General features: G+C 38.7%; 2 protein-coding genes across 5 annotated transcripts in view; one reads left to right on the plus strand and one right to left on the minus strand.

Moving 5' to 3' along the window:
* The first annotated feature begins 657 nt into the window (after nucleotides 1-657).
* Nucleotides 658-9289, plus strand: LOC113129834 (T-complex protein 11-like protein 1). Its single transcript, XM_026305969.1, has 10 exons — nucleotides 658-814; nucleotides 1801-1891; nucleotides 2016-2145; nucleotides 2257-2377; nucleotides 3234-3454; nucleotides 4397-4533; nucleotides 5294-5475; nucleotides 5897-6078; nucleotides 6522-6694; nucleotides 7328-9289. Exons 2-10 carry the CDS (start codon nucleotides 1813-1815, stop codon nucleotides 7558-7560), a joined length of 1458 nt encoding a protein of 485 aa, XP_026161754.1. The 5' UTR covers nucleotides 658-814; nucleotides 1801-1812; the 3' UTR covers nucleotides 7561-9289.
* The window catches only part of anks1ab (ankyrin repeat and sterile alpha motif domain containing 1Ab), a 36256-nt gene continuing 27625 nt past the window's right edge, over nucleotides 8715-17345 (minus strand). For 2 of the 4 annotated variants that reach the window (XM_026305965.1, XM_026305966.1), the window contains 3 exons: nucleotides 15930-16112; nucleotides 13025-13122; nucleotides 9295-11724 (listed from right to left, as the gene is read on the minus strand). In XM_026305965.1, the coding sequence (XP_026161750.1) occupies nucleotides 11691-11724; nucleotides 13025-13122; nucleotides 15930-16112 (315 nt within the window). In that variant the 3' untranslated portion in view covers nucleotides 9295-11690. Of the gene's footprint in view, nucleotides 11725-12565; nucleotides 13123-15929; nucleotides 16113-17345 lie in introns of all 4 variants that reach the window. The other 2 variants (XM_026305967.2, XR_003295648.1) reach the window with 2 other exon arrangements.

Consider the following 17345-nt stretch of genomic DNA (forward strand, 5'->3'; position numbering starts at 1 on the left):
AACAGTCACATTAACTGTAGAAATGTCTACACAAAACTAAAAACAGAGTAGAAATACATTTTTAATTAAAAGGTTTAAAATAAAGAAATTGCGCTTCTTGTAATGTTCAAGTTTGAGCTATCATCAGTTCCACCAAAACAAGGTGACTCCTCTTCTTTCATCCTAATAATCACTGAATGAATCATTGTTCCATCAGAAAAAATGCAAATAACCACTTTTTATTTTTTCAGGCTTTGGTGTTTACCGGTTCATTGTCCACCGCTATAGTTGAGCTGCATGTTGTGACGTGCCTTGTTTGAAACATTATCATCTGTTTGCCTGATACATGAAGCGTTTTACACAAACAAACCCTCCTCGTTGTTTCCACTAGAGGACAACAGCGCTGCAAACAGGTGTGTTGAGTTTTTGTTTGCTACAGTCAGAGGGGCGGAGCTACAGTGGCAGCACTAAGACTGTTTTCATTTGAGAACGGACCGAACCAAATCGTACTGTTGTCTTTTGTTGTTCTATTGTGCGTAAACGAACACGACGTTTGTATTCACGTTTGACGGATGTATAGCAGCTTATTTTATGACAATAAACAGTCTCAGAAATCGTCTTAGGTCACATGTCGAAACGAAAACAAGTCAGTTCTTTTGTTAAACCCCCCCCCCCATATCTCTTCAGAATGGTTTAGCCCAGGTTTAAACTTGACCGTTAGTTGTACGTGCGTTTTAAACGGCAGATTGTTACATTTTGTGACGTTTCACGCCGCAACGTTTTCATCATCCTCATTATTATTGTTATCATTGTTAAATTACTAAACTCGGAGCAGGTAGGTTTGTCTTTATTTTCATTATACTATAAATATTTTGTTTGCTGTAGTTATTGTGGGATTTTCAACCCAGTGCTGCATTTAGTTTTTATCATATGTTGACATGTGTTTTTGATGGAAAGGTTTTAATGTTAGTTTCATAAGTGACCAGTGGTGGAGGAAGCAGCCAGCCTGTATATCATTATCACATTAACGTTAACTACACCTAAACTTCACTACATGCAGAAGTCCTGCAGGAGAAGTGCTACCTAAGTATTACCTAGTAGTACTGGTACTGCAATTATCAGAAAAATCAAGTAGCCTATCAAAAGTAAAAGTACTAGGGTTTTCTTTGTGGGTTTGCCTAATCTGTTTATTTTCTTAATTCATTTTAGTCTTTAAAATGTTAGAAAATTGTGCAAAATGCATAATACTCGTGAGATGTTTGTTTTGTCTGAAAAACAAACCCCAAAAATCAGTTAATTATCGACAAAAGTGTAAAAATGATGACGAATTATTAGCCAGCGTAAGAAGGAAGTGTTTGGTATTTGTTACATCAAGTCATTAAAATTAGCTCCACCTTTACTCATTGCTGCATCCGTATAACGCGGTTCATGTACAGTTTTGAACGCATTAAGTTACAACAGCATTTCTGCACTGTGGTATTACTACTTTGTTCTTTTTCCTGTGAAATTATATTTATTCTACATTTAAGTGACATGATAGAATATTAGGCGATTGACCTATTGTTTTCGTTGTTAATGGTTGATCATTAACTGGGTTTAACTACAAAATTTCCTTAAAGAATTGCCAAATCCTGGGCATTTTTGATTGGACAATCAGTGCAATGATTAGTCAATTACCAAAGTAGTGGCTGGTAAATTTTCTCTTTACTGACCAATTAATTAACTAATTGTTGCACCTTAAATGTTTTATTGTACAGATTGTTACTGCCAGTTACCATGCCCTGTTGAGTTGGTTAGTTACTGAATCATTTAAATGTCTAGACTGTTGCTGAAATGCCGAACAAAAGAGACGAAACGCCTGATGATTCCCCCACTGATCTTCCCTGTCTGGAAAAACTTGACTCTCCTACAGGTATAAAGCTTTATTATGGCAGTTATTGTTTTCAGCCACATTCAGGGACCATTAGTAAGTGAATTATTACCACTGTGGCAGTTTTAATTATCTGTGGGTGTGTGTGTGTCCTGTCTGGTTTCAGGGAGTCCACCCACTGCCTCATTATCCAGTCTGATGGAGCTAGAAAATTGTGTTTCTAACCTGAGCCTCGCACATGAGATAGTGGTGAATAGAGACTTCTGCTTCAAACCCCAGAGCCCTCTCACAGACAGGCAAGAAAAACAACACTGCACCGTTAATAAGTGACCGTAGTTATGTTTGTTTCCAAATGTAATTGAAAGTTTAGTGCCTTTTGAGCTGCTTTTCTGTTTCTCTTACTGAAGCCTGGAGGGCAGAGTGACTGAGATTGTTCACCGAGCGTTTTGGGACAGTCTTCAGGAGCAGCTGAACAGTGATCCTCCAAACTACAGCCATGCTGTCGTTCTGCTGCAGGAAGTCAAAACTGTAAGTCTGGATACCTGCAGGTCCTAAAAGTTTTAAAAATCTGTGCAATAGTACATTTGAAGCTTATTTGAACTACAGTGAATTTAGTATATTTCATTTGATTTTCCACTATTTGACACCTACTAGAAGCTATTGTTATATAAAGTTGGAAAGTATTATAAGAATACAATTAAGAAGAAGAGTACTTTATTAATCCCCAAGGGGATTACAGCAGTTATTTATTTATTTTATTTTGTGTGTGTGTGTGTGTGTGTTGTTGTTGTTTATATTGTGGAGTTATAGAGTCTTATGGCCTTGGACACAAAAAACTTCCTGAAAAAACAACAATAAAAATATTTCCTAATACAGTATATTAATATTACAATCAGTAATAAAACATTCACATGCTATAGAACTTTATATGTCTAAATCTCTAAAGTTTCAATAAGAACCCTTGAATGGAAATTGAAGTAATCAATTATTTAAATAGTCCTTTCCTCACTTATAGTAACTGTCTGGATGAGAATTTGCATGTTTGGTTTTGCTTTTTGTTTAGTGGTTGTATATTTGAGTGGTTCAGTTAAAATACTATGAGTTTGTGCCCTTTAGAACAAAATGTATGATGCCCTCTGTTGAATCCCATAATCAAATAAGGGAAGATAAAGTGATAACAAATTGTCACATTTTTTTTGACAGCTGCAAAAAGAATGCAATGTAATGTTTTCGGGCAGGCACTGATATAATACAATTAGATTGAACCTTTATGTGTATAAGAAAAGATTAATCAAGAGGACACACTAAACCTCATGAGCCTTTAAGGATGTCAACCTTTCTGAAAATAATCAATACAATTAGTAAAGTGTTTGTTTCTCATTAGATGCTTCAGTCCCTGCTGCTGCCCAGACACAATAGACTGAGGTCTCAGCTGGATGAGGTGCTGGACATGGAGTTGATAAAGCAGGAGGTCGATCATAGAGCTCTGGATCTCCACAGTTTGGCAGAATACATCATCAACATCATGGCGTCTTTGTGTGCTCCTGTACGAGACCCAGAGGTCAGAGCACTGAGGGACATCCAGCACCCTGTGGAGCTCCTGAGGTGAGTGGCAACAGAATAAGCTTGTGTCTGACACAGGATCAACACACCAGACTGCTGACACGTGTTTATCCCCATTTGTTGCATTTTACAAAAGATGAGATTCTGCAGCCAGTTGTATTTGTATATTAGTATTTGACTCATTAGTGCATTGTTAATATACCATATTTTCTGGACTATAGGTCGCACTTTTTTTAGTTCTCTGGCTTGTGACTTATATACTGAAGAGACTTATACGTGTTAAACTACTTTCATTTAGTCGAGTAGTCACTAGTGTTAGATGATACTGTACTGCCAAAAAAGTAAAAATGTTTATGTTCACGCTAACTACAGCTCCTGGTGTAACAACTGAAAATGTCACCCAAAAAAAACAGAGCTATCCTGCAGACTTTAAAATGCAGGTAAAGTCTGCAGACAACCTGAGAGATGAAGAGAAGCCACTTGATCTCTCCCCCAAGCAACGTTGGCATTGTTGTTTAATGTTATTTGACATGGATGAATGAATATCATGATGCACTTATGCTTCTTCTTATAGACAAATTTAGATTATAATTAGAAATGCAAGTTATACACCAAAGTTATAAGTTTATACTTTTCCTTGTTCAATAAGACTGTTTATGTTAAAAGTGACAAATATTCTGTTGCGACTGATAGTCTGGAAAATACAGTATTTATCTGTAATTGTACTACAGGTTTAATGTGTTTGCTAAAATCCCTATTTGAATTGACAGTGGGAGGGTAAAAACAGTGCTTTTGTTCCTTCACTCTGAAACAGCCTCCCATAAAAACACAATGATTTAAAACTCATTTGTGCATTGTCTGTTTCTTTGCCATATGCGTGTAAATACATTTTACATGCTTGCAGTTGTAGTTATTAGGTAAACTGTCACAAAAGCTTTGTTTTTTCACCCTTGTGGACCCACCCTCACCCCCCACTTCCTTTAGAGAGATCTTCCGTGTGCTGGGGATGATGAAGACTGACATGATTAACTTCACCATCCAGAGTCTGAGGCCTCACCTCCTGCAGCAGGCTGTGCACTATGAGAGGGCCAAATTCCAGGAGATTATGGAAAAACACCCAGGTGAGGCAACGTGTTAAAATCTCTAACCTGACTATTACAAGGTGAGTGATATATGATGAAGGTGACTTTGTGACTATAGAAATGGTGGTTAATGGTCATTTTAGTTTTCAGTGGAACAAATGTTGATCCATGCACTGTCCTGCCATTTGAAAGCCTTTCATAGCTAGAAACTGCATAGCCAATCATTGACATTTAGCACAGGTATTATTGCTTCCCAATGACAGGTGACTAATCAGGCACTAGAAAAGCAATAAGGTCCCTGGTGCTCACGGTCATTTTAGCTGGGATATTAAACATAACAATGCATTTATGAAAAGTTCTATTTGCAATGTGTTACTGATATATACATACATTTCATCTTGGTGAATGAGAAAAACAGGGCTGGATGGAGTACTATGAAAAACAGCCAATCTTTAACAGCAAACATTCTGTATTTGATAAACTGATTTAAACTGATTTGATAAATTGAAACTGGAGATTTTGTTTAAATGAGAAATTAACAGATTATCAAAATTGTTGGTTATTTCTCTTGTGACTAATTAATCATTTTATTGTCCCTGGACAGCAGTATTTTCTCATGCCGTTATAATGCACTGCAAATACAACTTATGTAGTTTCCCTCCATCAATAGACTTTTAAACCCACTCTTGACTTTTTATGAAGAAAACATGAATAGATTCCTATCTGTATTTCAGTGCCACTGCAGTTGATCTTACCTCTCGTATAACTGCTAAGGTTTTAATCTACTGCTTCCTTTCAGCTTCTCTGGATAATACCACTGCTTGGCTTCAGGCAGCAGCATCAGAAGAGGCATCAGCTGTCAGAGCTCAGTCTGATTCACCCAGTCCTGATAGCCAAGGTCCTGTCAGCGCCACTGCTGTCCTCAACCGGGCCTACATGCGTCTGTTACATTGGGACCCACAGGACCAGAAATATCCTGAGGTCAGCTGCAGCATGTAAAATTACATCATGTTGCGCCTTTCATTTAGGCAATAATTTATTGATAAGGAAATATTCCACCCCACCATGCTGCATGTTAAAAGAAGTGTACAAACACAGAGGTCATGTGATGTTGTAAAACAGTGGTTTGTAGCCTTTTTTTTGTCAGACAGCCTAGTGACATGAACCACATTATCAACATCACACATCATGTTTGAGACTTTTCAAAACTTCTAGTTATATGAAAGGTAGTTAGCATACAAGAATTTTTTAAATATAATTACTTACATTACTTTAAGGTATTTGAACTATTTATCTTTTACTCCTAGCTAATTATTTCAAACATTTATCCAATCACTGCTTTGTATCTAAATGCAGCTATTGGTTTTCTCACATTTGATCCTGACCTGACCTCTACACACAGACAGTGCTGATGGACCGAGCCCGCCTGGATGCTCTGGCCCAGCAGCTCCAGATGTTGATCCTGGAGGCATCAGTGCTGCTCTTGACCACTGCTCAGTGTGGGGGCAATGCTTCCTCCCTGCAGGGGTTTGTAGGTAAACTCAGGCAGTCCATCACTACTCTGCTGGAAGGCAGTCACACCAGGTAAGAGGAGGATGTGGTGATGCATGTACAGGCTGTCATGGGGAACAGGTATTGTATGAGAAGGAAACCAATGGAGGTGACAGGAGGCAACTAGCTTGTCAGAACAGATCCAGCTAACCTCATTCTTTCTGTTCAAGAGAATGATTAGTTGATAAATGTGGAACAGCAACTTGTGATATTCGAGGTCTGCTTACACTCTGGTCAAGCTTGTAGTAAATTGTACCAGAGACTATTTCTCCCTTAATTATCTTTATTAAAATGCTAATTTTATTATTCTAAATGTCTTTTGAGAGACATAGATGTTATTAAAGATCCCTATCTATTGACTCCCACGAGTCCCAGGACTCTTTGATTATCACTGTTTATAAAATAGCTTGTGACTTAATACACATCTAATGAAGCTTGCTGGTAAATTTGTCACATGTGGTTTCCTGGTGCTGCAGAGAGGCTGAGCTAAAGGGGGCATTGCTGGGGCTCGGAGAAACAATACTGCAGCAGGTGAACGAAGCTGTGAGTAGCCAGGGTGGAGCAACGCTGCCTAAGGAGAGCCAGGATCTGCTGAAGGGACAACTTATGGACCTGTGGAAACATAGCAACCCTGTCCGCACACTCATAGGTAAGAAATTAACACAACAGTGCAGGATAGATCATTAACTGAAGCACAAATACAGAGAAATGTTATGAATCAACATTTTCCATTTAAATTCTAAAGCATTTGGTTGTTGTTATATACCATATCATCTTTGAGTGTCCTGAAAAGAGCTATACAAATTTATATATTAATAATGTATTATTTATTTATTACCTCATTTTTAAAAATTCTGATATTTTATCCTGATTTTTTTATTTTTTTTTTGCAGTAGATTAATTTACTGTGAACTAATCATTGAATTTGGGCAGGAAAATGAATAATAATATAAAAATATTATATATTATATATTTATTGTCCTGAATTAAGATAACTTGTTGTTGGAGGATGTGTCATATAGTTTTAGAACTCTGACCTTTCAGGCCAATTTAAAAAAATAATTAATTAATAAAAAACTTTAAGGTTGAGCACAGTTTTAGATAAAGAAATGGTTGTTTTAGTCTGTGCATGTTCAGAATGTCAGTTTTTTTACCTTTCACTTGACAGGACGCATTACATTGTCATTTAGGTTGAGTTATTTCTGTCTCCCTGGATGTTTTTAAACAGGAACATGTGCTGCTGCAGAAAGTTGATTTCTTTCCTTCTTTCTTGATCAAACAGGAGAAAGGGTACAGGGCTTCCTCCAGGCCATGCTGCAGGGCGGCACTGCTAAAAGAAGTCCAGAGCTGCTCGGTCCCCTCAGGCTGGTGAGCACTGAGCTCACCAAGGTGGGGACAGCCTTTGAGCGATTAGTCCACTTCAACCGAACAGTCTTTGGTCCCTTCTATGCACCCATCCTCCGGAAACTGCTGTTCCCACCCGGAGAGGCCGAGGCTGGGGAGGACTCACGCTAGGCTGAGGCGACCCAGACAACATCTGGTGACCTTAACATGAGCTGCCATGTGGCACTGCACTTGTAGCTGAAGAGTGTAAATACAGTGAGTGAAGCCATAATATATCAAAATATAGAAGTATACAAAGTCAACTATTAGGGGCCGTTTACATGTCTCAATCTGCAAACACATGGGAAGACATCAAGCTCCCTTCTCCTTCTTTCCAAAGCACTCAGGAGCTTATGCTCCTCGGTGTCTGGCGTTGCTAAGGAACCATGAGCTGTGTGCTGCATGACAAAGAGGATGTTACAGGATGTAAACAGATTTCCAAAATTTTTTGCAATAGCTCTGCCATTTTGTGGACAAGAAAATTAATTTTAAAAAGTTTGTCTGGGTGCACCCTATCCTTCAAGCACGAAGAAAACGCAGATGACGGGACGTTATTATGGAAAGCTGATTGGCTAGTTTTTGTCACATGACTTGTAGTGCACTTACTGCATCCTAAAAATTTTTTTTTATCTTATAGTAATGCATGTGCGCATGGGAAAACAGCTGCGTTGTAATGATCATGCGTCACTGTCCATTCTGAGCTTGCTTGTCTTCATTTAAAATAAAGAGAAAATAAAAGTGCACAGAAAAAGCGACATGTCAACAGCCCCACAGTAGGTCAGTATTTTTCTTTCCATTGCCCTACAAGAGAACACAATCTGCTGAAAAGGATTTTTTGTTTTTAAATTATATTTTTTTAAAATGTTAAGACAAAAAAGTCCAAATCAAAGCATAAGGCAGGTATGGAATTATTATTAGAGTGCATCTTAACAGCACATTAGAGGGCACAAAACATTAGCAAACAGCTTATGAAAAGGAAAGACAGCAGATACAAACAGTTTGTACTGTGCTAATGAGAAAATTCTGTACGTGTCAGATGTAGTCACAGCAGAAGAGCCTGAAATGCTCTGAAAATAATTAGTTGCCTGGAAAACATCCTTTTTGGTTTTCACTCACTAGATATACACTCTCAGGGAAAAAACAAAGTACCAAAGAACATATGCTAATAGTTTGTATATAATGCTTAAGGTGAAAAATGTAGTTGGTTTCATATCCTTATATTGACAGATGTTTATACATGCCAAAAAACAGTATGCACTTTCTTTTTCCTTGGCTAACGGTTAATGTTGTTTTTTTTTTTTAAATCACAGACCAAAAGTATACTCAGTGCTTTCCCTGCTATTGAGAATGGGGTAGTTAAAGTTTTTATTATAATAACTAAGGATTTGCTGACCATCAACATTATAACTTGTATTACAAAACCCAAGCTAAGATTTGGGGAAGAATTAGTTGTCATTTGCACACCCTTCACAAGCCAAATGTTTATATAGTTTTAATGTTTGTGCTATAGTTGGCTGCAGGTAACAATTTATAAAGGAATTGTGCTCATAACACAGCAAAAATTAGCAAAACAAAGTCATACAACTAAGCATCGGATCTGGGATTGTCAAAGATCACCAGGTTCTTTAGAATAACAAATGCTTAGTTCTGTGACTTTAATGCAGTATAACACATTTGAATTACCAGCTGGGGCTAATTGTTTGTTGACATTAGAAGTAGCACCACCCACCAATCTCTTCATCAGGGGAAACACTGATGTATAATTGTACAATAATTACCATGTTATAATTTTCAGCAAACGATGTATTGTTTCTTTTCCATCATTCAATGCTCAACCATAAAACAAAACCAGTGCTGACAACAGGCTTGAGAGGGATTCTTTTGTCATTGTATTTTTAATTTCATTAATATAATATTGCTTTGAAATTTGAAACAGTATCTCATTTTCATTGACAAACCATACTCTGTCCACAAACATGGGCAAAGAATTGTATGCTGGTACAGTTTTTTTTTCTCTACACTTAGTTCCATTTCTGTTTACCCTTCAATAATTTTCAGTTACTATCTCCACTAGACCTGAATCAATAGAAATGTTCATTAATGTTCTACATCATTAATGGTCTACAGTGCTCTACACATTACAGTACCTACATGACAAGATCAGAAAGTGACACGGAAGCCAGGAAATAGACTTGACCTTTCTGACTGACCTTTCTCAAGACAGGAGTGAAACACAGGTTCTGTTTAGCCAGTGATGTAGGACAACAGATCACCTTTCATGTGTGTGTTGGGATTCATATCAGGGGCAGTGGAGGAGCAGGGGAAATACAGAATGAGATCTAAATGTCAGAGTAGCGCTGGTTGGCCCTGCATATTACAAAAGGCTTACATTTTGTTTTCTCTCTCTTGCTATCTCTTTTCCACTGCTCTGCCCACTAACTCAACACACGCAAAACACACTCGCGGCTGCTCCCCTTCAACTCACAGCTTGGTATCCGGAAACTTGAACGCTGGGGTGAGCTACACAAGGAAAACACCAATGTTAAAAAGACTGGTACATGCACAGCCAAATCATGCCACCAAAACTTGCTTTAAATAGCTGCTGCTCATTAAAGTGTAATGCTTTTATATTATGCATACATACTAGAGCAAGTTGTCTTAGTGAAACACAAAATGGAAGGACATACATGACCAAAAGGAGTGACAACAATGGGAACCATGGAAGAATGAAGATGAATCGCTGTATTGGTGTGTAACAAAGAGGGAACATAAAAAGCAAGTGGCAGATATGTTAGAGGAGACGAGACATTGCTACAGTACAAACAAAGACTGCTCAGGCCAAGTGCATCAAGGGGTACAGAACACAAAAAAAAACACTGCCAACATGCATCGTCAGTGGAAGCTGACAGTTAACAGTCAGAACAGAGTGGCAATGACACAGCCACAATACCACACACAGACTAGTTAACAGTTCAACAGTCAGTCTCAAGACACACCGTCTTCTGGAGAGAGGCTCAATACCTCACATCTCCTGCCGCACACACAAACAAGGACAGTGGCCGGTGATGCAACAGTCCAAACTCCATCGAGGACCAACAACAAGGCATACAGCACACACAGCAGGTAGTGCACACAGGGGGAACCCACAGATTTGTGCTGACTCCATAACGAGCAGTTTTGAGTCACAGTGCAGGAGGGGGAAAAAAAAAAAAAAAAAATTGTGTCACGTTCTCAGCATAACAAATCCATTCGCATTAACACAACACCAGAGCAACTTTTAGATTTGGCCCTTTTATTTTCAAGTGGCATACTTTGCATGCACTGTACCCAATTCTCAATTGGTTTGAAACAACAGGGATACCGACCCATGTAATCATAATAAGATGCTATGTTGGGAAATGTACATAATTAATATAGTCAAATGAAACTGCGTTAATATTTTGTTTAAATTACTAAAACTGAAATGTGGAACCAACGCCAGTACACTCAGTAGGTTTATATATTTTTTGTTTTGTTTTTTTTTTTTGCCTCTGGTTGTATTAATGTCAGGATCCTCCATGATCCCTTATTAATAATCCTGTCACCAAGTATTTCAGTCAGTCCTTGCCTATCAAAAGTATCACAAAATGCACAATGTCCTAGTTGCACCATAAGAAAAGAAAAGAAAGGTATTAAAAGGGATAGTGCCATGTTTTAACACAGTGCTTTTTTTTAATTGACCAGAAGATGCTGTGATTTGCAACCTCAGTGCTACCATAAATGCTGAGAGGCACAGGGCAATACAAGGCCAGAGCAAAGACTCTCATCAGGACAAAACTGTACCATCATAAGAATATCATCATCCCAGCCAGTCACAGTCAATTAGATACATCAGGAAATCTGAAGTGTTTTTTTTTTTTGTTTGCTTGTTTTGTTTTTGTTTTTTAAGGTCTTTTAGAAGTAAGGGGAGGCGTGCAATTGTTGGGTAGGGGTTCTGTCAAGGGAAGGTGGGGGCTTTAGTTGATTATAGATAACCCGAAATGAAGTAAGGCTGTTGTCCTCGGTAAAATGTAGGAAAGTTGTCCACTTGTGTTTACGAGGGTTCAGTAGTTCTTGGTCCGTTTGAGTTCAGACATCAGTGATAGATTCATGAGCGATCCATCATGTTATGAGTAACTGTACAAATGCGTAGAAAAAAAAACAGGTTGTTTGCTATTTTGTCTTTCACTGATTAATTCTCCATCTTGCATCCCATGCTAGCAAAGCAGCCTCCTCATAGTGCCTCACAGTGGTAGATGCCTGGTAAGACAGGACAGGCTACAGATGGAGAAAGAAAAAAGTAATAACTGTCTTGAGGCAAAACAATCAGGCAAGTCAGTAAAATGAAAAAAATGATGCTGAAAAATCTTTTAGAGATTTAGTATTTAAATCTGTGTGAACAGAGCCTGTTAAATAAAAAGTTCAGCACTGTGGGAAAAATTCTTGCTTGATTTGTTTTCAAAAGGTGGATAATGCTGATACCACCCTAATGTCTGTGCAATAAATATGAAGCTACTGCCAGAAGGTGGCTAATTTAGCTTAGCACTAGCAGCAGAAACAGGTGGAAACAGCCTGGCTCTTTCCAATGACCAGCACCTCTTAAGCTCATTAATTAACTTCATACTGCATCTCATTCATATTTTTATGCTTCAGCTTTTGTATGAATTAAACAAAACAAATACAATTTTATTAGTGAGCTTTAGAGTTGCTGGTGAGCTGATTTTGTTACCTTTGGACAGAGTCAGACTAGTTGCTTCCCATTGTTTTCAGTCTTTATGCTAAGATATATTAGGCACTGCAGGATGTAGCTTCACATTTACCATAGAGGAAAGAGAATTAATCAACCTTTGCAACTAACCCTTAGCAAGAAAGCAAATAGCTATAATTCCCAAAATGTTGAAATTTTTCTTTAACAGGATAACACATTGGCCCCTTTGGTATTTCCTATAACTTTGTAATATTATCAATGTAAACCTTGAGGAATTTCCTTAACTTGGTGTTACTATGAATGATCTAGATACAGAGCAAAATAAAAAAATGATCATGCTTGCTTTGCCTGTTCATCAAGAATCAAGTTTCATAAAATGGTCTGAAAGAGGAAGAATAATAAAGATGCAACCTCTGGAAGCTATCTGGGATTTGAAGGCAGATGTAAGTTGGCAGGAAGAAGAGGATGAGGAGGAAGAGGCAGTTTGGTTGAGAGAGCAGGGCCACTGTAAAATGAGATCAGTCCAGGATCATCCGTTCCAGGGCTCTGCCATTGGCTGCAGCAGCAACAGGCGTGGGAGGCTGCCAGGGGTGTTAGGGAGACACGGGAGAGCCGCAGGAGTGTTTGTCATGGCAGGTAGGAGGTTGGTGTGGGTCACTGGGCAGGGCAAAGGAGGGTGCAGGAGTAGGCAGCCCTGAGGGGTGCTATACCATCACAGTGAGAAGGCACAGGGCTCGCATGTGTATGTCTGTGGGTGGGTGTGTGTGTAGTAAGAGTAAGAGATAAATGGAGAACCGGATGCAGGGGGAGAGGAAAGCAGTACGAAGGAGTGCAGAGGGGATCCGGCTTCAGAATATGGTGGTCTCGTACTTGGTGCTGACAGGGCGCCTGTTGGAGTCTCGCTGGTCCAAGAGCCAGGTGGTGCTGCCCAGGGACTGCATGTCTGCGTCCATCTCCAGGGGGTCGATCTGCCGGGGGGAGGAAGGAAGGAGGGACGAGAGGAGGGTGTGAGACGGGCGGCAGTGGAGGCCATTGCGCCACACTGACAAGTCCTCAGCTCACACACGTGCATGTGGATTAGAGGTACAGTCCAGTGATCATGTTATAATCATGGACACTCAGGGCTCAATCCACAACATGGATGATGTCTGACAGCAAATACACTCAGCCTCTGTAAGCTGCTGCAGTAAACCAAAGCTACAACCCTCAGGGAGTTAAAAAATATACTGATTAGTAGTTTAAAAGCAACGTACACTACACCAGCGGCTACTGTGATAAGTCATGAGCAATCAAGACACATCATTCTATGTAAATTATGCTGATTATTTTGGAGATACATATGAATTTGAAATAGCTATAAGAAGATAGGCATTTATATTCCCTTCTTGTAGATGACACCTTCAGTTCCAACAGAAACAACTTCAACCATCTTTGTTTAAGTCCACTATGGAATAAATCCTTACTGACTCAATTTAGCCAACAGTCCTCACATAGACAAGGTAAATCACATCAACAAATCCTCTCTTCCTTGAATGTGTTTAACGACAGATCCTGAACTAAATGCATCTTAAAATTTAAAAATGTAAGATGAAGATGAGAGATGGGAAAAGTAAAGGAATGAGGAGAACATTTATGGCTGAAATATTAAGAAAATCAAAACAAGGAGAAAGTGCACTGCAGCACTCCAAGAAGAAAGAAAAAGAGGGGAGGGAACTGGTGTGTAAGCAAATGTCTGATGAGTAAGGGTTGACTAGAGGAAAGGAAAGAGAAGGACCTGGACTCCAGGGCTAACAGAGTGCAACGGGAGGAAGGAAGGACGGTGGGTAGTACACGTGTGACAGTGACAGCAGCGGCATTCAAGCAGAGGTGCACCCTGGGAAGCAGGAGGACCAAGAAGACAAGAACAAATACATGTTAAAAAAACGAGACAAAAGAGGGACAGAGCATTTAAATGCACTGGACCGACAAAGAAGAAATCCAGTAAGAACAGTTCATCACCTGTTATGTGCCAAGAATGGAGAATTACTCTATGACTTGTGTTCTTGAAATTCACCATGTGCTAAGCTCTGACCCCAAACAGTGATTACCCAATAGCCACTGTAACTAGACACAGCAGGCTTTTCAAGCTGTGTGTGGCTCCAATATAGGCATCGTATTTTCAAAGGTGGCTTATTTTAGATTTTTTTATTTTAGCAAAAGCTCAAAGAATTAAATAAATTGTTCATATCTGAACTAATACGTGCTACAGTGATTAGCATTTCTGACTAACTAGCTTACATCCTACATTACTAGTAATCCAGAGACACTTCCAAAGCCAAGGAATACATTATTACATTTTTAAATGCCTTCTTCACACCATGTCGACTGTGTGATATATTCTCACTGTTAGAAAGTGGCCCTGGGATGGTACACAGAATATGCCTATATTAGTGACTCTGCCCTTCTGGTTATTGGAAATAGGAACTACACTCCAGCCCACCCAGCCAAAGTTACCCAGGATTTATGAGCATTTTGATTGATTCTTGTCCTAACAGCCATTTCTCTTATGTTACAAGAAAAATATTTGTTTGAAAATACAAACATGCACTTTATTAGGTACAGAAACATAAAACTAATACGTTCTAATACAACAGTCCTGTAATAAATCCTCCCATCATGAAGGTAACAATGTTTAGGTTTTGTTGACTCTGTTTTAGATGGTTATGAATTAACTGTATCTCATTTTTGGGAAATACAAACTCATGAAACTAATGTTAGCTTACTTAGCTATCTAACGACAGCAACAGTTGTCATTACAGCTGAAATAAATTGACGCATGAAGACTGATTCTGTATACTTGATCCAAAATCAATGACACACGGTTTCAAAAATTAATATAAATCTTGGGTAGTAAACAGTCAAAGTTATCACTGTAAGCTGCAATTATTCTCTGCGAGAATGAAAAGTTTGACAGGTGTAGCAACTCTAAGTACAGAGTACAGGGCTTATTAAATAGTCAATTGCCCATTGGACTTTTTTTTAAAGAACTGTATAGCTGTCACACTTTCTGTTGGCAACATTTGGTTGCAGTCACCTAGCAATAAAAAGCATCACAACAAACTGCAATTTGTTGTGATGCAAACCTCCCCACTTCTCATCCTAAACTTAAGTAATTAGCCACACTCATTATGCAGCTATGTGAATGCTTCATATATTATCTTTACAGGTAGGTAGTTTAAAAAAAAGTGATTTGTGTCTCTGAATAAGCATGTGGTCCAGCAGTGTGCATCCTCCCAGCTGTGCAGCTCTCTCAGGTGACAGTGATCGCTGAGTGCTCATTATATGTAGCGTCAGAGGTCAATGCATCAATGCGTAGCTTAGAATTTCCACTATAGTAGAATAGTGATCAGCAAGTTGAACCCTCAAAAAAGTCTCAAGAGGAAATCATATGGTCACCCATAAGCAACAAATTATTTATCATGCTTTGCATATGCACAAAAAGAAAATCTCTCTTGACTGGAGTGACTCAAGAGTTGGGGGGTGGGTGAGATTAGTAGCAAAGTAATGACTCATCACTGTCTTCAAAATCTTTCTTTACAGGTTTCCCACTGGGGATTCAGTGGCAGGTAAAAAGTTGGTCATAAGGTCTGTATACCTTTTCTGAATTATGATTGCATAACAGCCTTTATTCTGCTCTCTCTCTATCTTTTTAACAAGTAGAGCAAATACTCACTCTCAGATTCACAGATTCAGACATTCAGTGTGTTGTTTGAGAGTCTGTGGGGTTCTTACTTACTGCTGATCTCCGCATGCTGCTCCATGACTGAGATACAGGACGGCTCGTTTTGGTCTCGATGACCTCTGAACCCAGAGATGAAGGGGGGATATAGTGCCTCTGGAGCGCTCTGGACTGGACTGCCATTTGGTAGGCCACCTCAAATGCCTGTCCCAGTGTTAGGATGATCTCATAGGTCTGTGTCTGTGTGAATGAAAATAAAACATTTTAATTTTGTTGAAAAATTCTGAAATGATTCTTCGAATCCTAGACCACGGTGTCCTGTGTGCTGCATGTCTTCCCTTGCTCTCCTTGCCACATTTCCTGTCATCTCTCTACTGTCCTCTGAATAAAAGGCAAAAATGCCCAAAAATTCTGACAGTGTTGTCAGAAGCACGTCCAGAGATATTCTGGAGTTGTTTTAACACATGCAGCCACAGTGGGAGACACTAAGGAGCTCATACAAGGGGCGGACTGAAACACTGATTTAAGCCAGGAGTTTAACTCCTTCCCAGGCCACTGATTTTGGTGGACAAGTAGGTGGACCATTGCTCTGCACTATGGTTGTTATGCACTATGGCTGTTATGTGAACGCACTATGACTTTTTTGGCACTGCAGCAAGCGTCCCAAGTCGTGCTTGATGTGAGGATTCTGAGAGTTTGCAAATTTATCCTGCTGCTGTATTGTTGCCCACCACAACAACACTACCCAGACTTTTTACAGGCGAGCTTTTAAGAGCAAAGTCTGTATTCCTTGGACAATTACAGTTTTACATGTAGCTCATTGTGATAATATATAGCAATGTTCAAGCGCATGTCTGAAAGCATGTCACTTCATTAGTGTTAATGCGTCACTCACCTTTGCTTTATGTGAGAAATTCTAGCAAACAAGTGCCTTTTTTTAATTTATTCAAATTTAACATCTGTTTAAATGTCAAACAGAAAAATAGGAGTTGATTTTATTTTTTTATTACATGTGTAGCAACATCATTGTTTAAGGTTCATATTTTGATAATTAGATGTTGAGAAAAGGCTTTTTTGTACAAATCCAATTAATCAGAAACATAATCGACTAATTAACTGATTATTAAAGTAACTGTTTGTTGCAGCCCTAAATAATATAATTCAAAAAAGCCTGTTTTATCAAAGGTATTCATGATAATGATATGGAACGATTTAACCAAGTAACTTGTACTATGAAATAAAACTGAATTAATCATTTCTAAGGATTTCTGACTCACTTTAAATTTTTGTGTACAATATTTTAAAAATTCAATACTTAGAATGACAATATTATTAGGCTTTCAAATGCTTTTCCCATACTTTGGTGTTGAGAATCAACACAGAGTAAGAACCTAGTTCTTGGTTAAATGTTGAACACATATACTATGCTGTACAAAAAGCAAGCCTTAAAATTTGGGGTTCAGCCTTTAGCAA

The sequence above is a fragment of the Mastacembelus armatus genome, chromosome 5 (assembly GCF_900324485.2).
Source record: "Mastacembelus armatus chromosome 5, fMasArm1.2, whole genome shotgun sequence".
Classification (NCBI taxonomy): Eukaryota; Metazoa; Chordata; class Actinopteri; order Synbranchiformes; family Mastacembelidae; genus Mastacembelus; species Mastacembelus armatus.